Genomic DNA, 17230 nt, shown 5'->3' on the forward strand with positions numbered 1-17230 from the left:
GCCCGTTCCAATGCTGGTGGCCTTCGCATCCTACTCTTTTTTCATTTTACTTTGACAGGAGCTCTCAGACCCGCCCAGTCCCACTAGGGCCTCTTTTCCCTAACCCATTTAGGCCGTCTGGAAATTAGCTAGCTCTCCCGGCTCCGAATCTTTTGGATTCGGGGATAAGGAGGTAATTGGCAAAGCCCGGCTCTACCCCAGAAGGGCAGGGCTCAGACACAACCAGAGAGCAGGGCTTCAGCAGCGGTGAGCTCACGCGAGGAGTGGGGAAGGGCCCCCATGTGAGTGTCCGCCTGGCTCCGGGCGGCAGGGCACTTTCTAAGGCGCGCAGGCAGCTCGGCGATGGTGCGCGAGGGCGCCGCTGCCCGCAGCAGGAACTGCAAGTTTCTCCTGCTCAGCCTTAGAAGAGCCCACCAGGAGCGGTGGGAAGCAAGGGCCTCAGCCTCCGGTATTTAAGCGAAAGTGAAGCCGGGGTGCAGAACCCGGATGTTGTCAGGTTCGCTCTCGGCGACCCCGCCAGCTTCCAAGAGGGCTGCTGAGTGGTGCCAATAGGCGAGAAGCCCACAGGAGGCGCGCAAGAGGCACTTCCGCCCGGTTCTCCTTCCCGCAGTCCGTGGCGGGGCAAGATGGCGACGCTCAGGGCTCTATGCGGCCTCCGGGGCGTCGCGGCCCTGGTGCTGCGGCCCGGGGCTGGGGCCCGACTGCCGATTCAGCCCACCAGGTGAGACCAAGGGCAGCCCTCGATGCGCTGTCCCCAGGGCTAGGGTTTCTCGAGTCCGGGGACTCCACGGGCCCTGTGACCCCCTAGGAAAGAATGACCCAGGCCCGTGACTCCTCGTCCAGGCCTGCTCTATCGAGTTCCAGGATCCAGTGGTGCCTGCCTTGGCCGAGGGAGGAAAGAGGGTTTGAGCTCGATCTGCCAGAGGTGAAATCAGTTGGAGGGAGACTCCGCGCCTCAGTGTTAGTGATAATGTCACCCTCCCTTTATGTCTTGCTGCTTTTCCCAACCCCCTTCACGGGTGGGGCGCGACTGGTGAAAATTCTCCTTAGACGTTGTGGAAGAAGAGGAGAGCAACCCCAATAGACTTAAATGAGGCACATAAACCAAGAATCCGCGGGTTGGCCTCAGTGCATTGTTCTGGCCGTACTTGAGCAGAGCCAAGGAGCCAGCATGCCCCACCCCCCTTTCTTTTCTTACTCTTGGGTTGACCTTGAATAAACACCTTTTTGAGTTCATATTCACCAGGATGGGAATATGAATATGACCAGAATTTAAAGGAGCTGGGATCCCCGGCTTTGCATGTGTACGGGTGATAGGTGAAGTGATTTCAGGAATAAGTTGTTAGTAAGGATGGAACCTCTAGAGTTCCAGTTTGTTCTGCCAAAGCGACACAACTCTGTGTTGAAGAATTTGAAGAATTCTTGAAGAATCCAAGACACCCTTTCCTGGGCCCACCTGAAAGTGAATGGGAATGGAGAAACCAAGCACTGTTCAGGCCCTTTGTCTAGGATCTGTCATTACCTCCCCAGAGGTGCTCGGCAATGGCAGCCAGATGTGGAATGGGCAGAGCAGTTTGGGGGCGCTGTCATGTACCCCACCAAGGAAACAGCCCACTGGAAGCCTCCACCTTGGAATGGTGAGTGCCCAGTGCCACTGTCCCAACCTACACCCCTCCATGCCCCAAGCTGATTTCTAAGTGCTCTTGAGCTCTCTGTGTGAGGCAAATTTTAGCCGCCAACTCTTTTTGCTTCTTTAACCTTGCAACTCAACAAACGTGACAATAGTGATAATAGGAGGTATTTGTCAAGTAGAATATTCCAAGAGAAAAGAAAGAGAAGGTCCCAGTCAACCCTCGAAGATCCCTACCAAATTTATATCTTTAGCTTCAGCTTTTTCCAGAGATTCAGTATATTTCCATCTCCCTCTCTTGACAAGGTGGTTTTTCCCACTGGCACCCAAATGAAACCTTTCTGAATACGAAACCTTTTTCCCCCCCATCAAAACTAGCTCTTCCTTGTGATTTTTAATTTTTATTTTATTTTATTTATTTGCGGTAGGCGGGCGCCTCACTGTTGTGGCCTCTCCCATTGCGGAGCACAGGCTCCGGACGCGCAGGCTCAGCGGTCATGGCTCATGGTCCCAGCCGCTCCGCGGCACGTGGGATCCTCCCGGACTGGGACACGAACCCGTGTCGCCTGCATCGGCAGGCAGACTCTCAACCACTGCGCCACCAGGGAAGCCCGTGATTTTTAATTTTGATCATTGACTCCCTCATTCTCCTAATCCCTCAGGATTGAAACTTTTTAGTCATCTTTGGCTCTTTTTTCTCTCTTGCCCTCCATGTTTATGTTCAATAACATGCAGATTCTTTAATAATGTTTCACATCTGGTCATTTCTCCCTTTGTTGTTTCGATTTATTTTGTATTAGACCTTGATTATTTCGGAAGTCTCTTTGATGGGTTCTTGCCACTGATATAGTCTCCCTCCAGGTATCCTATACAGTGTCTATGCCTTTATCTTCCCCAAACATCACTTTAGCATGTCATTCATTCTTTTGCTCGAAAACCTTCAAAGGAACTTCCAGTTAACCTTTCAAAAATTTAACAACAGCTGAGTGCTTACCATGTGCTGAGTGTTTTTGTATGCAGTATTTCACTTAGTTGTTACAACAGACCTATGAGAGTGATACTAATATTATCCCAATTTTGAGGAAATTGTGGTGTAGAGAGATTAAAAAGTGGTCGAGGACACAGGTGGATTTGTACGTGGGTCTGTCTGACTCCAAAGCCCATGGTGAAGAATTTTGGTTGCATAGGTAGACTCTGGTTTCAGATCTCAACTCTCCATTTACCAGTGAATAAAGTACCTACTTCATAGCGTTATTGTAAGGATTAAATGAGTTGCAAGTAACGTAAACCGCGTAATGTAGTGATTGGCTCATGCTAAGTCCTTCCTAAGTGTTACTAATAATACTGATAATTGGGGCTTCCCTGGTGGTGCAGTGGTTAAGAATCTGCCTGCCAATGCAGAGGACACGGGTTCAAGCCCTGATCTGGGAAGATCCCACATGCCGCGGAGCAACTAAGCCCGTGCGCCACAACTACTGAGCCTGCGAACCACAACTACTGAAGCCCGTGCGCCTAGAGTCCGTGCTCCGCAACAAGAGAAGCCACCGCAATGAGAAGCCCACGCACCGCAACGAAGAGTAGCCCCTGCTCTCCACAACTAGAGAAAGCCCGTGTGCACCGATGAAGACCCAGTGCAGCCCAAAATAAATAAATAAAATAAATAAATTTTAAATAAATAAATAATACTGATAATTGAACCACTACCCCCTACTGCCTGCCAACACTTAATCTTCTGTCTCTTGGCAAACAAGAGTTCCATAGATATTTACTTCCTTGTTTCTGAGATTTGACATGTGTTCATTCCATAGCATGGGATGCCTCTTCTCTCTACCTATTTGAATCATTCCCTGTGTTTAAGAACCAGCTCATATCTTGCCTCCACGAGGTCTTCACAGTGTTCTTTCCTTTCTTTAAATACTTAATGGCTAAGCAACTTACTTGGCAACTTGTAAGTTTGACCTGCGTTACTAGTTTCTCACATGTACTTGTCTCCCGAATTAAATTGTAAGCCTCTTGAGGGTAAAAACTGTCAATTAGTAGTAGTAAGAATTAAGTATACATTTCCCAATTAGTTGTCCATTCAGCAGATACATCTGGAGAGCAGTGTATCTTCGTGGTTAAGAGTGTGGAGTCTGGAGCTGACCAGGCTGAGTTAAATCCTGACTCTGCCACTTACTAACTCTGACAATTCATTTAGTCTTTCTGGCCTCAACTTCTCCAATGAGATGAGGATAATGATAGTATCAACTACTTATATGGTTGTTGAAATAATTAAATTAATTAAAATAAGTAAAGTGCTTAGAGTAGTGCCTGGCACATAATAAGGACTGTATAAGGGTTATCTATCATTATTAGTTTTTTTTTTTTTTTTTTTCCTGGTACGCAGGCCTCTCACTGTTGTGGCCTCTCCCGTTGTGGAGCACAGGCTCCGGACGTGCAGGCTCAGCGGCCACGGCTCACGGGCCCAGCCGCTCCGCGGCATGTGGGATCTTCCCAGACTGGGGCACGAACCCATGTCCCCTGCATCGGCAGGTGGACTCTCAACCACTGCGCCACCAGGGAAGCCCCTCATTATTAGTTTTTTACAGGTATCCTGAGAGACATGGAAAGAGTGAGGCTCATGGTCCCTCTCATCAGAAAGTTTAGTCTCCCTTCCCTTTTTCCCATCTAATGGTCTTCCTCCTGGTTATGATAAAGGTTAGGAAATCAGCACGGTATGGAATGGTGAGATGGAAAGTCTCCAGGGAGATATTAACTCCTTGCTGTCTTTTGGGGGTTCTCAAAGGAATTACCATTTGGCTCAATTATTTCCCACTTCTCAGATGTGGACCCTCCAAAGGACACGTTGGTGTCGAACCTGACCCTGAACTTTGGGCCCCAGCACCCAGCAGCCCATGGAGTCCTGCGGCTAGTGATGGAATTGAGTGGGGAGATGGTGCGCAAGTGTGACCCTCACATCGGGCTGCTGCACCGAGGCACTGAGAAGCTCATTGAATACAAGACCTATCTGCAGGTGTGGGGGGTGAACGGGGACCTGTTGACAGGACCTGGGGATGCTTTAGCCTCGGACTTTGCCAGTTCACTGCCCCCAAACCCCAGGGGAGGAGGGTGTTGAGAGGAGTAGCCCGTTGAGGTTATTAGGACAGTTTTGATTGGGAGGCTGGAGGGATGTGGCAGGGGATGCTTGACTTGAATCATGTGGATTTGGTTTATCCAACAGAAATACTTTGGAGCTGGAGCTACACTCCTAGCTCTTCTCCGGCTGACTTTTGGCTGACCCCTTTATCCTTACCCTAGTGCCTCAGTTTCCCTGCTCTTATGTCGTACTAGTACGTCAAAGCTGGTGTCCCTGGGGTCAGGGAAAGAGGAGAGAGACGTCAAGTCCCCAGGTTTAACAGCTGATTCTTGTATCTTCCAGCATTCTAAGTTTGTTTTCGAAATACTCAGTGAGTCAGAGTGACCGGGAGGGAGTTTGTAACAGAGTTTGCTGTTTTTAGGAGAACTCTGTGACCCAAATAATGAGGGTAGGGTCAGATTTGAAGAAATTGGATCTGGGATAGGGATCTGAAGTTTTTTTCTTACTATCATGAAGAAAGCTCTTGATAACAGAGGACGATGGAGTTAGGATTTCGAACCAGCTGACTAGAATGTGATTCCCCCAAAGAGTCCAGGCAATGATGGTTTCTGGTCCCAGAGTCCATGGAGTTAAACCCTGTAGCTTTATCCCACGTCACAGTGACATCAGGGCAAGAACTGGCTGTTCCAAGGAGAGGCGTCTTAGCTCCACCTCCTTCCTGGAAGCTGAAGCTGCTTCAGCATACAGCTGGGACTTAGCTTTCTTGGTATTCTGGGGAAGAACCATTTCTACCTGACTCTTCCTACAGAAACAAATCCCATTCTTCTTGGTGTTCTTAATTTCCTCCTGAGATTACCTTTCTCCTGCAGTATCTCAGAGAGGCGATCTTCTTTGACAGAGGCGTCACTTGGCCCAGAAGACTTGGTTGGCAGTGGTGTGCTGGAGCTAACTCATACTGGCTCACAAGAACACTGTTAAATTTTCAGGAATTTTGTGAGCCAGTTGTTAAACACAGCTGTTATTAAAAATCAGATTATACTAGCTTGCGATTTAATATATTAAAAATCAAGGTAGAGGTATCAAAATCCATGCCTTCATTATTTTACTACATTTTTCTACGCTGTGCTCCTTAGGTATTTACTTCCATTGTATCTGTATCGTGGAAATACTGTGTAATGGTGTGCTACTCGGCCCAGCACTGTCTGTGGTCAGTTACATAATGTTGGTAGTTTAAAGTGGGACTTCGTAGGAGTATTTTCACCATGGAAATGGGCAAACACGACAAATCGGGGTCCCCCCACCTTCACCCCTTCAGTGTGTTTCATCCTGCCTTTCTGAGGCTCCTGAGATTGGGAAGGTTTATGTAGCACTGACCTCTAATGCCCACTGAGAGCAGTGCTTCTAGCAGCCAGACTGAGGGTTCCTTGGCCTGTTAGATGTGATCCTGATTCCTCCCTCTTCCCAGGCCCTTCCATACTTCGACCGGCTAGACTATGTGTCCATGATGTGTAACGAACAGGCCTATTCACTGGCTGTGGAGAAGTTGCTCAACATCCAACCTCCTCCTAGGGCACAGTGGATCCGAGGTATGCCCATCCCCTTCTTCCTGTGGCCCACTGAGAGTACAGCATGGTGCCTCTGCCCCGCATCTTAGGAGCGCCGAACCGGAGCTTAGTATGCAGACCCCAGGCTCTGCCCAGAGCTGCTCTGTCAGCCTGGATCCTTGGCTCCTATATCCTTCTCTTGTCTTCACCTCTCTACAGTGCTGTTTGGAGAAATCACTCGGCTTTTGAACCACATCATGGCTGTGACCACACATGCCCTGGACATTGGGGCCATGACCCCTTTCTTCTGGTTGTTTGAAGAAAGGGAGAAGGTATGAGAAGGAGGAAAGAATAGGAGAAGGGAAGGAGGTGCCAGAGGTAGAGAAGGTATGAAGGAGACGAGAGTAAAAGGAGAGAGAACATTTAGGGGGAGAAGGTATATTTAACCTGGGTTATATTCTTGAGGAGCTCTGTGTCATGAGGGGTTGGTTGGGCACCAGAAGGCTGGGGGCGGGGGAGTAGACCATCATGGTGTCGGACTTAGGGGCCCAGGACTTTGTCACTAATTCCCAGTGTGTCCTATCAAGATGTTTGAGTTCTACGAGCGAGTGTCTGGGGCTCGGATGCATGCTGCTTATGTCCGGCCAGGAGGTGTGCACCAGGTGAGCAGGCTCCCCTGCCTCTCTTAAGGTCCAGTCCTTGCTTATATCCTCTGTGGCCACTGGAGGGCAGCCCTGGCTGATGGAAGCGCTAACCCTGTATCCCTGAGGCAGGGCTGGCTCTCCTTAGTGGAGACTCTGCACTCACTATCGATTCTCCGTTTGTCTTCTAGGACCTACCCCTTGGGCTTATGGATGACATTTATGAGTTTTCTAAGAACTTCTCTCTTCGCATTGATGAGCTGGAGGAGGTAAGATAGGAGCCGGTGGGGAAAATCCCTCTCTTACCCCAAGAGGATCTGTGGGATTAGTCCCCAATTATAAAGAAATACAGAGGTATTTGAAGAGTGTTCACACACCAGCTCTCTTGCTCAACAGATGCTGACCAACAATAGGATCTGGCAAAATCGGACAGTCGACATTGGGGTTGTAACAGCAGAAGACGCACTTAACTATGGTTTTAGGTGTGAGGAATAAGACTTGTCTCCTTAGGGGCGGGTGGGTTCCAGCTTCATCTCTTGGCTTCAGGGGTGGCGCCTTCCTTGCTGTGCTGTCTTTGTATCCCATGCCCAGAGCGTGCGGGAGGGAGAGGGGAGACTAGGGAAGAGAGCATGCCTCTTTTCTTGGTTTGTGGAAAGTGACCCTTGGTCCCATTATGCTCTCTACAGCGGGGTAATGCTCCGGGGCTCGGGCATCCAGTGGGACCTGCGGAAGACCCAGCCCTATGATGTTTATGACCAGGTGGAGTTTGATGTTCCTGTTGGCTCTCGAGGGGACTGCTATGATAGGTGAGGCCCAGATCCCTTCTTAGCTCATTTTCCAGCTAGTTTCCCCTGTCTAACTTTTCTCTTAACTGCTTTCGTCTTTCTCATACTTTCCAATATCTGTTGGAGCTCTTGTGTGTGTTAAACTAGGTTGCTTTTCAAAGTACTTGCACATATGGGACATTTTATTTTACTCTTACATTCTTCTTATGTCTTAGATGGAACTAGTTTGGGCTGCATCTTATAGCTGAGAAAGCTGAAGCATAAAAGTTAGAGATTAGCCTGGGATATTATTCTGTTAGCAGTGCTTGAGACTAGACTCCTCCTTATCCAGTGCTGTTTCCACTAGATTCTAAGCTTCAAATTCCATTCCTCTTTACTGACCCCAAGAAAAATTTGCTACTGTTTTCTTTTTGAGTCACTTTGACTCTCACCTGTTCTATACTCCAAAAAATGTTTAAGAGGGTAATTAAAGAGGGAACTACTACAGGACATGGTCTGAGAAAACTAGAAGAGGATTTGGTCTGAGAAAACTAGGAGAGGGCCCAGTGCTCGAATCAGAAGACTGTAGGTTTTCTATGGGTGGCCAGGCCAAGCAGAGATGCTGTACTAGGAGAAAAGGATGAGGAAGGTTACCTAGCACTCTTCAGTTTGGCCAAGGGCATCCATCCTCCCAGCCTCACATCTCATCCTCTGGCTGCTCTTCTCTTGATCTGAGTCTGTCTCATCTACTTCAGGTACCTGTGTCGGGTGGAGGAGATGCGCCAGTCCCTTCGAATCATCTTACAGTGTCTGAACAAGATGCCTCCCGGGGAGATCAAGGTTGATGATGCCAAAGTGTCTCCACCAAAACGAGCAGAGATGAAGGTTAGCTATAGGGGGAGGGAAAAGGGGGAAAGGGGGCAGCGGCTGGGGAGGAGTATCTTGGGATTAAATCCTGCTTTTCAGTTTTCCTTTTTCAAAGAATTCACTGTAAAGGATTCTTAACCTCCCGTAGCCTCCTCTCTTTTTCTATACCTTCTGTGCTCATTGGCTTACATGTGGGATCTTAGACTCCCTGGGGGTAGGATTATTTTCCGTGTGTGGGTACACCTGCCATACAGTTTGGGTCTGGCCTGTTGACGCTCCATTTTTCCTCTCTCCAGACTTCTATGGAGTCACTGATTCATCACTTTAAGTTGTATACTGAGGGCTACCAAGTTCCTCCAGGTGCCACATACACTGCCATCGAGGCTCCTAAGGTGAGGCAAGAAGGGGAAGGAAAGGACAGTACGTGGAGTGGGTGACTGGCGATGGATGTTCAGATAAATGCTTGTTCATCAGCGAGAGAGAGGACGTGAGGGTGAATAGAGAGGTTTTTGTTGGCAGAGGAAAGGGTTCTTCCTGTTAATGGAGGCAGCCAACCTTCTTCCTTGGACAGGGAGAGTTTGGGGTGTACCTGGTGTCTGATGGCAGCAGCCGCCCTTATCGATGCAAGATCAAGGCTCCTGGTTTTGCCCACCTGGTAAGAACCAACCCCAAAGATTCTAACGCTAATACGTGAAGCCAGTAATTAATGGCCTTGGTTGAGATTTTTATGAACTTTCACTCCTCCTCCTTCTACCCTGTTAATCTTGCCTAACACTATTGCTGTCTTAATCTCTGCAGGCTGGTTTGGACAAGATGTCTAAGGGACACATGTTGGCGGATGTCGTTGCCATCATAGGTACAAGGCCTGTTGTTTAGTAGAGGTGTTCTAGGCAAGGGAGTTTGAGACTCTGATTGGGGACAGAAACTGAACACTTCCTGTTCGACATAGACTATGGGCATAGACTGAAATCCTCAGTTTCCTGAGCACAGTAATGAGTTCTAGATTCTTGGTAACATCACTTTTTTTCTCCTCCCCCTGACCTCCTAGGTACCCAAGATATTGTGTTTGGAGAAGTAGATCGGTGAGCACGGGAACAGCATTGGACCTCCCTGCCTACCTGCTTCGTCTGCGGAGCCTGTCCATCGTTGGGAATGGGACTGTGTGTGTGTGTGTGTGTGTGTGTGTGTGTGTGTACACGTACATGAATGCTTAGCTGTCAGGCTTTCTGTGCATGTACTGGAAAAGGAGAAATTATAATAAATGAGCCGCCTCTGGCCTCAAGCCCAAACTTGTGGGTATGTCTTTCTCAGTATCTTACTGTCTTTCAGTTTGATGGGAAACTCATGAGTGTTAACCCTGTACTTCTCTGTTAGACTCAGTCCTTAGCAGTTTATCCTGTGTATCTCCGCCCCTTTTGTGACCCTTGTCCTTTCCACTTCTCCATTGCCCATTTCCTCTTTTTCCCTTACTTCCTCCCTGCCCAAACCTTGCTGCCCACACCAATTGGTAAACTCCTCAAATCAAGACTGGGTACAGAGTTCCAGGTGGGAGAGAAAAGGGCTATCATGGGGTCTTAGGGAATTTTCAGGGGCAAGTTATCAGAGCTCTGTCTCTGAACAGGGCTAGAGTGAGATGGCGGGTTTAGATAGCCTTTCCCAAGCATGGGTGTTGCCTCTTTCCACGGTAGCAGGGGCTTGGTCACTGAAGGACGCAGACGTAGGAGACCGATCTCCTAGCTCCCTTGGTTGGCCCTTCCGGGAGCCGCCCGGTCTCTAGTGCAGGAAGGGGAAGGGGCCAGAGCTCAGAGGAAGGCGTGGCAGGAAGGGGGCAACGCTGTGGTCAGGGAGCCGCTCGGGAGCCGCTCGCAGAGCACAGCTGCACGGTGCTGTCAGAGCGTCCGATCCCCAGCTCGCGGCCCCTCAGCCCCTGCCCAAGATGTTTCCAGCAGTGGTCTTGCTCTTAATCCTTTTGGTTGAACAAGCAGGTAAGAGGGTTTGGTGAGGGACAGTGAGCTGGGCTCCAGGGTGGGAATTAAGGGCATGTGTCTGAGGGCTGAGGCAGGGACAGACAGAGGGAGGCTGGCACTGGGAGGATGGGCACAGAGACCCTGCAGCTGGTCCTGTCCAGTCTCTGTCAGGGCGCAGGACTTGTAGTTCCCTCCTTTCTTGTTCCCTTCTTACTTTTTCAGGACTGATACACACGTAAGTCTTCAGTTTGGCAGAGGAGGGGAGTGGGTGTATGACATGAAAAGCTGGTCTGGGGGAAAATTCCGTTTCTCATGATCAGCGTTTTCTGTGGGGTGCCTTTGGTCTTATCCATTGGGAGCTGATCTCTAGCTGGTTAAATAATATTCATAAAGCCCCCTTTAGGAAGGCAGGGGCCTGTCCTTGTGTTTAGGAGTGAGGCAAGGGTAGTCAAATACGTGATTGCGGCTTCTGTGGGTCATCACTAAGACACAGTTGATGTGAGGGTGGGGGCAGCGTACAATGCCCCGTTCCAGAGAGCTGAACGTCAGCTGAGAAATGGAGGCAGCAATGGGAAGTCTTCTGCAGCTCTGAGGCTCCAGGCGTTCTCTAAACTCTCCTCGTTCTGTCTGCGTTGTCTGTGTTTTGAAGCTGTGTTTTCACAGCTGGGGTTCGGGGAGGAAGAGGTTAGTGAAACTTAAGGGAAAGTGGGGAAGTTAAAAGGGACGGACTGGGATGGAGCTCCACCAGCCCAGCTGTGAAGATGGAAGGACTAAGTGAGCGGCCAGTCTGCTGCCATGGGATGAGGGAGCAGGGACACTGAGGCATAAAAGAGAGGGCACAAACCTGGAACGCAGAAGACCTGAATTTCAATTCCAGCTCTGGCACTTCACGCTATGACCCTAAATGAATTACGTAGCTTTTCTGAGCCTTGGTTTCATCATCTACAAAACGGCGATGATGTTTCCGTCACGGGGTAGTTTTGAGACTTATGTAATACCGTGTGTGAAAGAGTGTCACAGAATAAAACGTACTTCACCCATATGTCACATGCCCATGAGCCCTCTGATAGGGGTCAGAGCAGATAGAGGCTGGAGCTCAGACTTTATTTGATTTTTTTCCTTGCACGAAACTTCCTCTCTCAGTGGCCTAGGGTGAGTAACGGGGCAGAGTACCCGGAGCCGGAATCCATACAGCTTGTGGTCATTCCCTTGAGCCTGGGCTAAGACACTCGCTCAGCCTTATGTGCAGAGCCATCGGTATCTATAAGGCCAAGGAAAGCAGGCACCTTGTTTTTACGTATTTAAGTGTCTTAGTTGGGTGGGTGGGGGGGACAGAAAGCGATGTGGCTGAGGCTAGATGACCCATAATAGAGTGATTGCCTTCCCTCCTTTCCTCAGCTCACATCCTTCCTGTCCAGCCCTTAGCAACAGGTCACAGGACTTAGCAGAGACACCCCTGTGGTTTCTTTGCTGAAATTTGTCACTGCCTCCACTCACTTGACCCCCCTGGGCCGAGGTTTTGGTCTTGGCTCAGTGAACTCAGATGGGTCCCTTGAGGGCTATGGAATGCTCAGTGGTGCCTGAGGAACCCACAGTGCTAAAAAGAGAGGGTTGGGGGCTGAGGGAGAAGCTCTCAACTCTCAGAACCTGTAAGTTCCATCACAACAGAACTGTTCACACTTCCTGTCCTACCCCTAGCCTAGGGTGAGGAAGAAGAGGGAGAGGTGAGAGAAATAGGAATCTAGAGAGGAAGATGAAGTTTCTTCTCTGGGACAGTGCCCCTCCAAGTCCCGTCCTACCTCCCAGAGCCCTTTCTTTCTCTCCTCTGAGCACCAGATCTTTCCTGCTGCCCCTGACCCCATGGGTACCCTCTGTCCCCTCAGCGGCCCTGGGAGAGCCTCAGCTCTGCTATATCCTGGACGCAATCCTGTTTTTATATGGTATTATCCTCACCCTGCTCTACTGTCGACTCAAGGTAAGGCTGGGCAGCGTGGGATGAGGGCTGGAAGGAGAAGTGGGAGGGTGGTGGCAGCATGGCTCCAAAGAGAGGGAATGAAAGGGGTTCCCCTACAACGTTTGGAGGTGGGGTTGGGCCACTAACTTCACCTTTACTGATGGCCTTTCCCCTACTCCAGCTGCAGGTGCGAAAGGCAGCTACAGCCAGCTATGAGGTATGGACCCTTCCTCAACTGGGTATCAACAATTTTTCAGTCTCTCAGCCCTTCTGGGGCTTTAGCCTTGGGATCTGCGGTCTCTGGGGGGCATGGGACTCAGGTGCTGATCTCTGTAAGCTTCAGAGGTCCCCCTCCTACCTCATCCTACCACCCTGCCACCTAGCCAAATCACAAAATATTCAACAGGTGACGAGGAAGAGTCAAGCGTAGAGTGACAAGGCGTACATGAGAGTGTTGTATGTTGTGTGTATATGTGTGTTGGTAGCCATATGGGCAAATGTGCATTCATGCCCCAGAGTATCCATGGGAGTACCCTCTAGCCCAAGGGGGCCAGCCACCCCTGGACACATACCTCCCGGGGTAGGGAAGAAGATGCTGAGGGGCCCTGGAGATGTGGGTCTCTAATGCCTTGCCCTTTTACCTCTGCAGAAATCAGATGGCATTTACACGGTGAGTGAACCTGCCTCCCAACCCCAGTCCCAGGAAGTCAGCAGAAGAGGGTGGGCTTTTGAGTGAACTTTGGAAGGGGTAGGGCCTCTGGGGGTGGGTAGGAGGCCCTGTGATGGGCTCAAGCTCCTGACTGTTCTCTGACTTCCACCTCCAGGGCCTGAGCACCCGGAACCAGGAGACTTATGAGACCCTGAAGCATGAGAAACCGCCACAATAACTTCAGAACAGATGCCCTTGGTCACCTCCTTCTTCCACTCTCCTCCCAGCCCTCGTAGCTGGCATCACATATGCCTCCCCGCCGTTAATGCCAGCTGACCCTATCCCTGTAATGATGCTATGCCCCCCATTAATAGACACCAGTGGTTCCTCCTCCCTGTCAAAGACCTTAGATGCTCTTCATTAATGTTTATATTCTAGTCTCACCTCTTTATGCCACCCTTCTCCGCTTCCCCGTCCCCAACTCCCACTAAACGATGGAAACGGAAGGCACTAACATCAATAAAGTTACCACAGACTGGATTCTATGCATTCATTCATTTAACATACATTTACTCAGCCTCTACTAGCCTAGGCTGGATACTGAAGATATCACAAGGCAAATTTAGTTCCTGACCTTCCATAACTCATAGTCTAATAGACCAGAGCTGTTGTGCTTGATTGAGGGATGAATGCTGACTGTGACTGGGGGAAGGATGAGACCCTTGATCCCCAGGCTCTCTAGCAGGGTGCTGGAGCAGGGAGTAATGTGTTGGGGGTCTAGGCACATTCAGAGACATTTGAACCCAAGAAGTGACTTCCGCACCCAGCTTGGCCCTCTGTGTCTGACAACGGAAACAAGGTTGGGTTGCGGAGAAGCCTGGCTGTCCAACCCCAAATAGTCACCAGTCCAGATCAGAGTGGGCTTCAGGGAGCAGTGTGAGCGCAGCTCGCAATATACATGCATATGGGCATTAGCATAGCTGAAAAGCCAAACATGCAGAAGGGATGGTGCGACTAAAGCTTGTGTGATGCTCCCAATGGAAGGTTTTATGGGAACCGTGTTTTCAGTGGATTCTGGGGCAAGAGGGACCTGAGGGAGCCAGGTCTGGGTTGGAGGAGGGTAAGGCAAAGGGGAACAAGTCAGGTCCAGACGGGAGGCCAGGTCCTCCAACTGCATGGGTGAGTGGTGAAGGAATCCCCCTTCTCAGTGCCTGTCCTGTTTCGAGGCAGGATTCCCTGGTAGTATCTGAATCCCATCCCAGCCCTGTCCAAATGGGTCCAGAGTCTCCAGGCTTACCCCTAGCAACCCCCTATGCTGGGCAATACTTTGTACTGCATGGTGACTTACACTTTTCAATGTGTTTTCCATCCTGTCGTACCATTTGATCCACTCATTAAAACTGTGAGGAAATTCAGGCTCTTTGAAGTTAATTAACCTGTCCAATGTCGTCTTGCAAGTGACAGACAGATCTGTGTCCCTGCACGTTTTGCCACATGAGGAAAAAATAAATAGACACTGAGAAAGAAAGGGGAAGAAAGTAGTCACGAGTGGTAAGGGTCTAAAAGCCCAGACTGAAGAGGTTGGTCAGCATACAGATGAGCGGGGGAGGGATAGACTGGGAGTTTGGGATTGACATGTACACACTGCTATAGTTAAAATAGATAACCAACAAGGACCTACTGTATAGCACAGGGAACTCTGTTCAATACTCTGTAATAACCTAAATGGGAAAAGAATTTGAAATAGAACAGATACATGTATATGTATAACTGAATCGCTCTGCTGTACACCTGAAATGCAACACTGTTAATCAACAAAACTCCAATATAAAATTAAAAAAAAAAATATATATATATATATACAGAAGAAATTGGAGCTATCTCTGGTGTCTGGGGAAAAGGTGATTTCAGATGAGATATGACGAATGAGTCAGGGTAGAGAAGTAACTCTTTTAAATATAAAGTGGAAGTAAACTTTTATTGGAAAATGCCCATTTTCCCATTTTGGGATTGTAAGTCTCCTGCATCAGTCCAGCCTGACCTCCATTCCATTTTGATTTAATCCAGGTATCACAGCTACCAAAATTTCTCAAGTCCCTCATGTCCATCAAGTTGGAGACCTGTTAGGCCTTTAACTGGCTACCACATCTACTAGCTCCAGGCTCTAAGATGGCTACCAGAACTTGGGCCAGTTCCATGAATAGCACCCAGGTAATAGTGGGGGACAGGCTTGGAATGAGTGTTCCCAGACAGGGGGTCTAGGTGAGAGGTTTCAAATGGAAGGATTAGAGCACCTTCAGGGAGAGGAGTTTTTTATTGCAGGATGGGGGAAAGCACAGAGTTCCCCTGGCTCAGAAGGGAAGGGAGGGGCCTTGGGTGACACCTTTGGACTCATTTTGGGGAAGCTTTCTCCTCTTCATAGTATGATAGAGGAAATTCTGAAGGGTGCTCTCATTTCCCATGACCTTCAGGAGTCTAGGGATTCAGTTCATGAATCTTTCATGCCTTTCAAGGTACCATGTCCACGGCAAAGTCTCTTTAGTTTCTCCTGCAGGGCCATTCCCAGGCCTGTAGAAAAATCCCTGGGGTTTGGAGAAGAGTCACAGGCACCCCTACTCTGTCATTTCCATCACTGGTCTCTTCAACCCTTTCTCCACCCCTTCACACCAAAACCCCTCTCCTGTTAGAAGCAGATTTCTCTTTGTTCTCCCTCCTCCTCTTCCCCCACTACCCCTACTTTTCCCAGTCCCCAAAACATACCAGGCTCACAACTTGATTCCTTCAATATTTATCGTAGAAAACAAAGAGTAGGTAGGAAGAGGAGCTCTAGGCCTGGCCAGTGGGTGTTCCAGGGGCCAGCTGGGGATGGAAGACAACAGTCTAGGCAATGCACTTGGCAACAGGCTGTGTTTTGAGGTCCAAAATACCGTCCAAGAAGTTAATCAGATCAGTTCCAGCCTTCTTGACGAGGGGTGTCAGCTGCTTTTGTGCCTTCTCAAAGTAGGCCCTGGATATGTGAGGGATCAGAAGTCAGGATGAGGGACTGGTAGGGGCCTTCTTGGTAGTGGGAGGTGAGACCCAAGTCCCCAAACCCTAGCGCCTGGTCTATCCTGGCATGGCAAAGCTCCTAGGGGGAGAGGCAAGCCCTCCGCTGGGCAGAGATAGAGATAGAACAGACCATACAGATAGAAATTCAAAGCCCAGTTCCTGCTACCCCTATCTGTCCAAGAGGTCCATGGGATCTGTGGGGTGATGAAGGAATTTTCTCTACAATTTAAACCTCATCCTCCCTAACCCCCACCCCTTAGCTCAGTCTTCTGTAGGACCTCCCAGCTTCCCCTCTTTCTCTCCATAGCCCCCTGGTCCATGAATCCCCTTTGTTGAGACTTACTTGGCCTGGATTGGAAGCTCTGAGCCCTTGGCCTTCTCCAGCAGGTCCTTGCCGTAGTCGGTCGCAGTCTGGAAGTACTGAGAGAACAGGCTCTGCAGATTCGGCAGCTCTGCCTGTCTCCGAACCAAAGCCCCTGCACATACACAGAAACACACACACGCACGCACACACACACACATCCTCAGCTGAGTCCCCAACAATGAGTCCCACATCTCTGCCAGTATTCAGCCTCAAATCTCAGCTCTCTCCCCAAACAGGTATCCAGCTCCAGGTCTTTGGATGCACTTTCTGGGCTTTAGAGAGGGAATGATTTTTCTTTTAAGCTCTCTGGTTGCCAGACCTGGGCATAGGAGAACAGACAGATGGGCAGCTAGGACCCAAGCACCTTTTCCTCCTTGGGACCCCTCTTCATAACACACCCACCTTCAAGGCTACAGATGGTAAGGAGCAACACAGTCACTGGAAGCAGCTTCATGGTGTTAATGGAAGGGAAATTGGCCTGCGAACAGGTGAGGGCAGGGAAGGTCACTGAAGCGAATGGGCTTCAGCCCCTCCCCAGAGACCCCTACCTACATGTCCACGCCAACCTGGTTCCCTCCCTTTCTACAGTTAAATCTTTGGATGCTGCCCACACCTCTTACTCCCTTACTTTACCTAGTCAGCGTTGCTGTCCTTGCCGTCTGTGCCTGGCCTGGCTAGCGAGGCAGGGCCTATATATCTGTATGCTTCCCCACCCCCCTGTCAGGT

General features: G+C 49.6%; 3 protein-coding genes across 5 annotated transcripts; 2 read left to right on the forward strand and 1 right to left on the reverse strand.

Moving 5' to 3' along the window:
- Positions 1-404: 404 nt before the first annotated feature.
- NDUFS2 (NADH:ubiquinone oxidoreductase core subunit S2) lies at positions 405-9811 on the forward strand. 2 transcript variants are annotated; one of them, XM_032633783.1, is made up of 14 exons: positions 405-721; positions 1531-1637; positions 4453-4643; positions 6172-6292; positions 6470-6582; positions 6838-6912; positions 7083-7160; positions 7288-7373; positions 7578-7697; positions 8411-8540; positions 8819-8914; positions 9094-9177; positions 9321-9378; positions 9571-9811. In XM_032633783.1, exons 1-14 carry the CDS (start codon positions 627-629, stop codon positions 9606-9608), a joined length of 1392 nt encoding a protein of 463 aa, XP_032489674.1. In that variant the 5' UTR covers positions 405-626; the 3' UTR covers positions 9609-9811. The 2 variants fall into 2 exon arrangements, with proteins under 2 accessions (XP_032489674.1, XP_032489675.1); XM_032633784.1 differs by lacking the exons at positions 9094-9177; positions 9321-9378 and having other exon boundaries at positions 610-721; positions 9571-9808.
- A 245-nt stretch (positions 9812-10056) lies between these two features.
- On the forward strand, positions 10057-13632 carry FCER1G (Fc fragment of IgE receptor Ig). Its single transcript, XM_032633785.1, has 5 exons — positions 10057-10507; positions 12373-12464; positions 12625-12660; positions 13093-13113; positions 13268-13632. Exons 1-5 carry the CDS (start codon positions 10459-10461, stop codon positions 13328-13330), a joined length of 261 nt encoding a protein of 86 aa, XP_032489676.1. The 5' UTR covers positions 10057-10458; the 3' UTR covers positions 13331-13632.
- Positions 13633-15051: 1419 nt separating this feature from the next.
- APOA2 (apolipoprotein A2) lies at positions 15052-17191 on the reverse strand. Of its 2 annotated transcripts, XR_004352204.1 has the most exons (5): positions 17138-17191; positions 16907-16982; positions 16484-16616; positions 15853-16099; positions 15052-15674 (listed from the first exon to the last, which is right to left on the reverse strand). XR_004352204.1 is itself a non-coding variant. In XM_032648698.1 (4 exons), the coding sequence occupies exons 2-4, from the start codon at positions 16956-16958 to the stop codon at positions 15973-15975; spliced, it is 312 nt and encodes a 103-aa protein (XP_032504589.1). In that variant the 5' UTR covers positions 16959-16982; positions 17138-17191; the 3' UTR covers positions 15052-15972. The 2 variants fall into 2 exon arrangements, 1 of the variants encoding a protein (XP_032504589.1); XM_032648698.1 differs by having other exon boundaries at positions 15052-16099.
- Positions 17192-17230: the final 39 nt, after the last annotated feature.

Source organism: Phocoena sinus, chromosome 1 (assembly GCF_008692025.1).
Source record: "Phocoena sinus isolate mPhoSin1 chromosome 1, mPhoSin1.pri, whole genome shotgun sequence".
Classification (NCBI taxonomy): Eukaryota; Metazoa; Chordata; class Mammalia; order Artiodactyla; family Phocoenidae; genus Phocoena; species Phocoena sinus.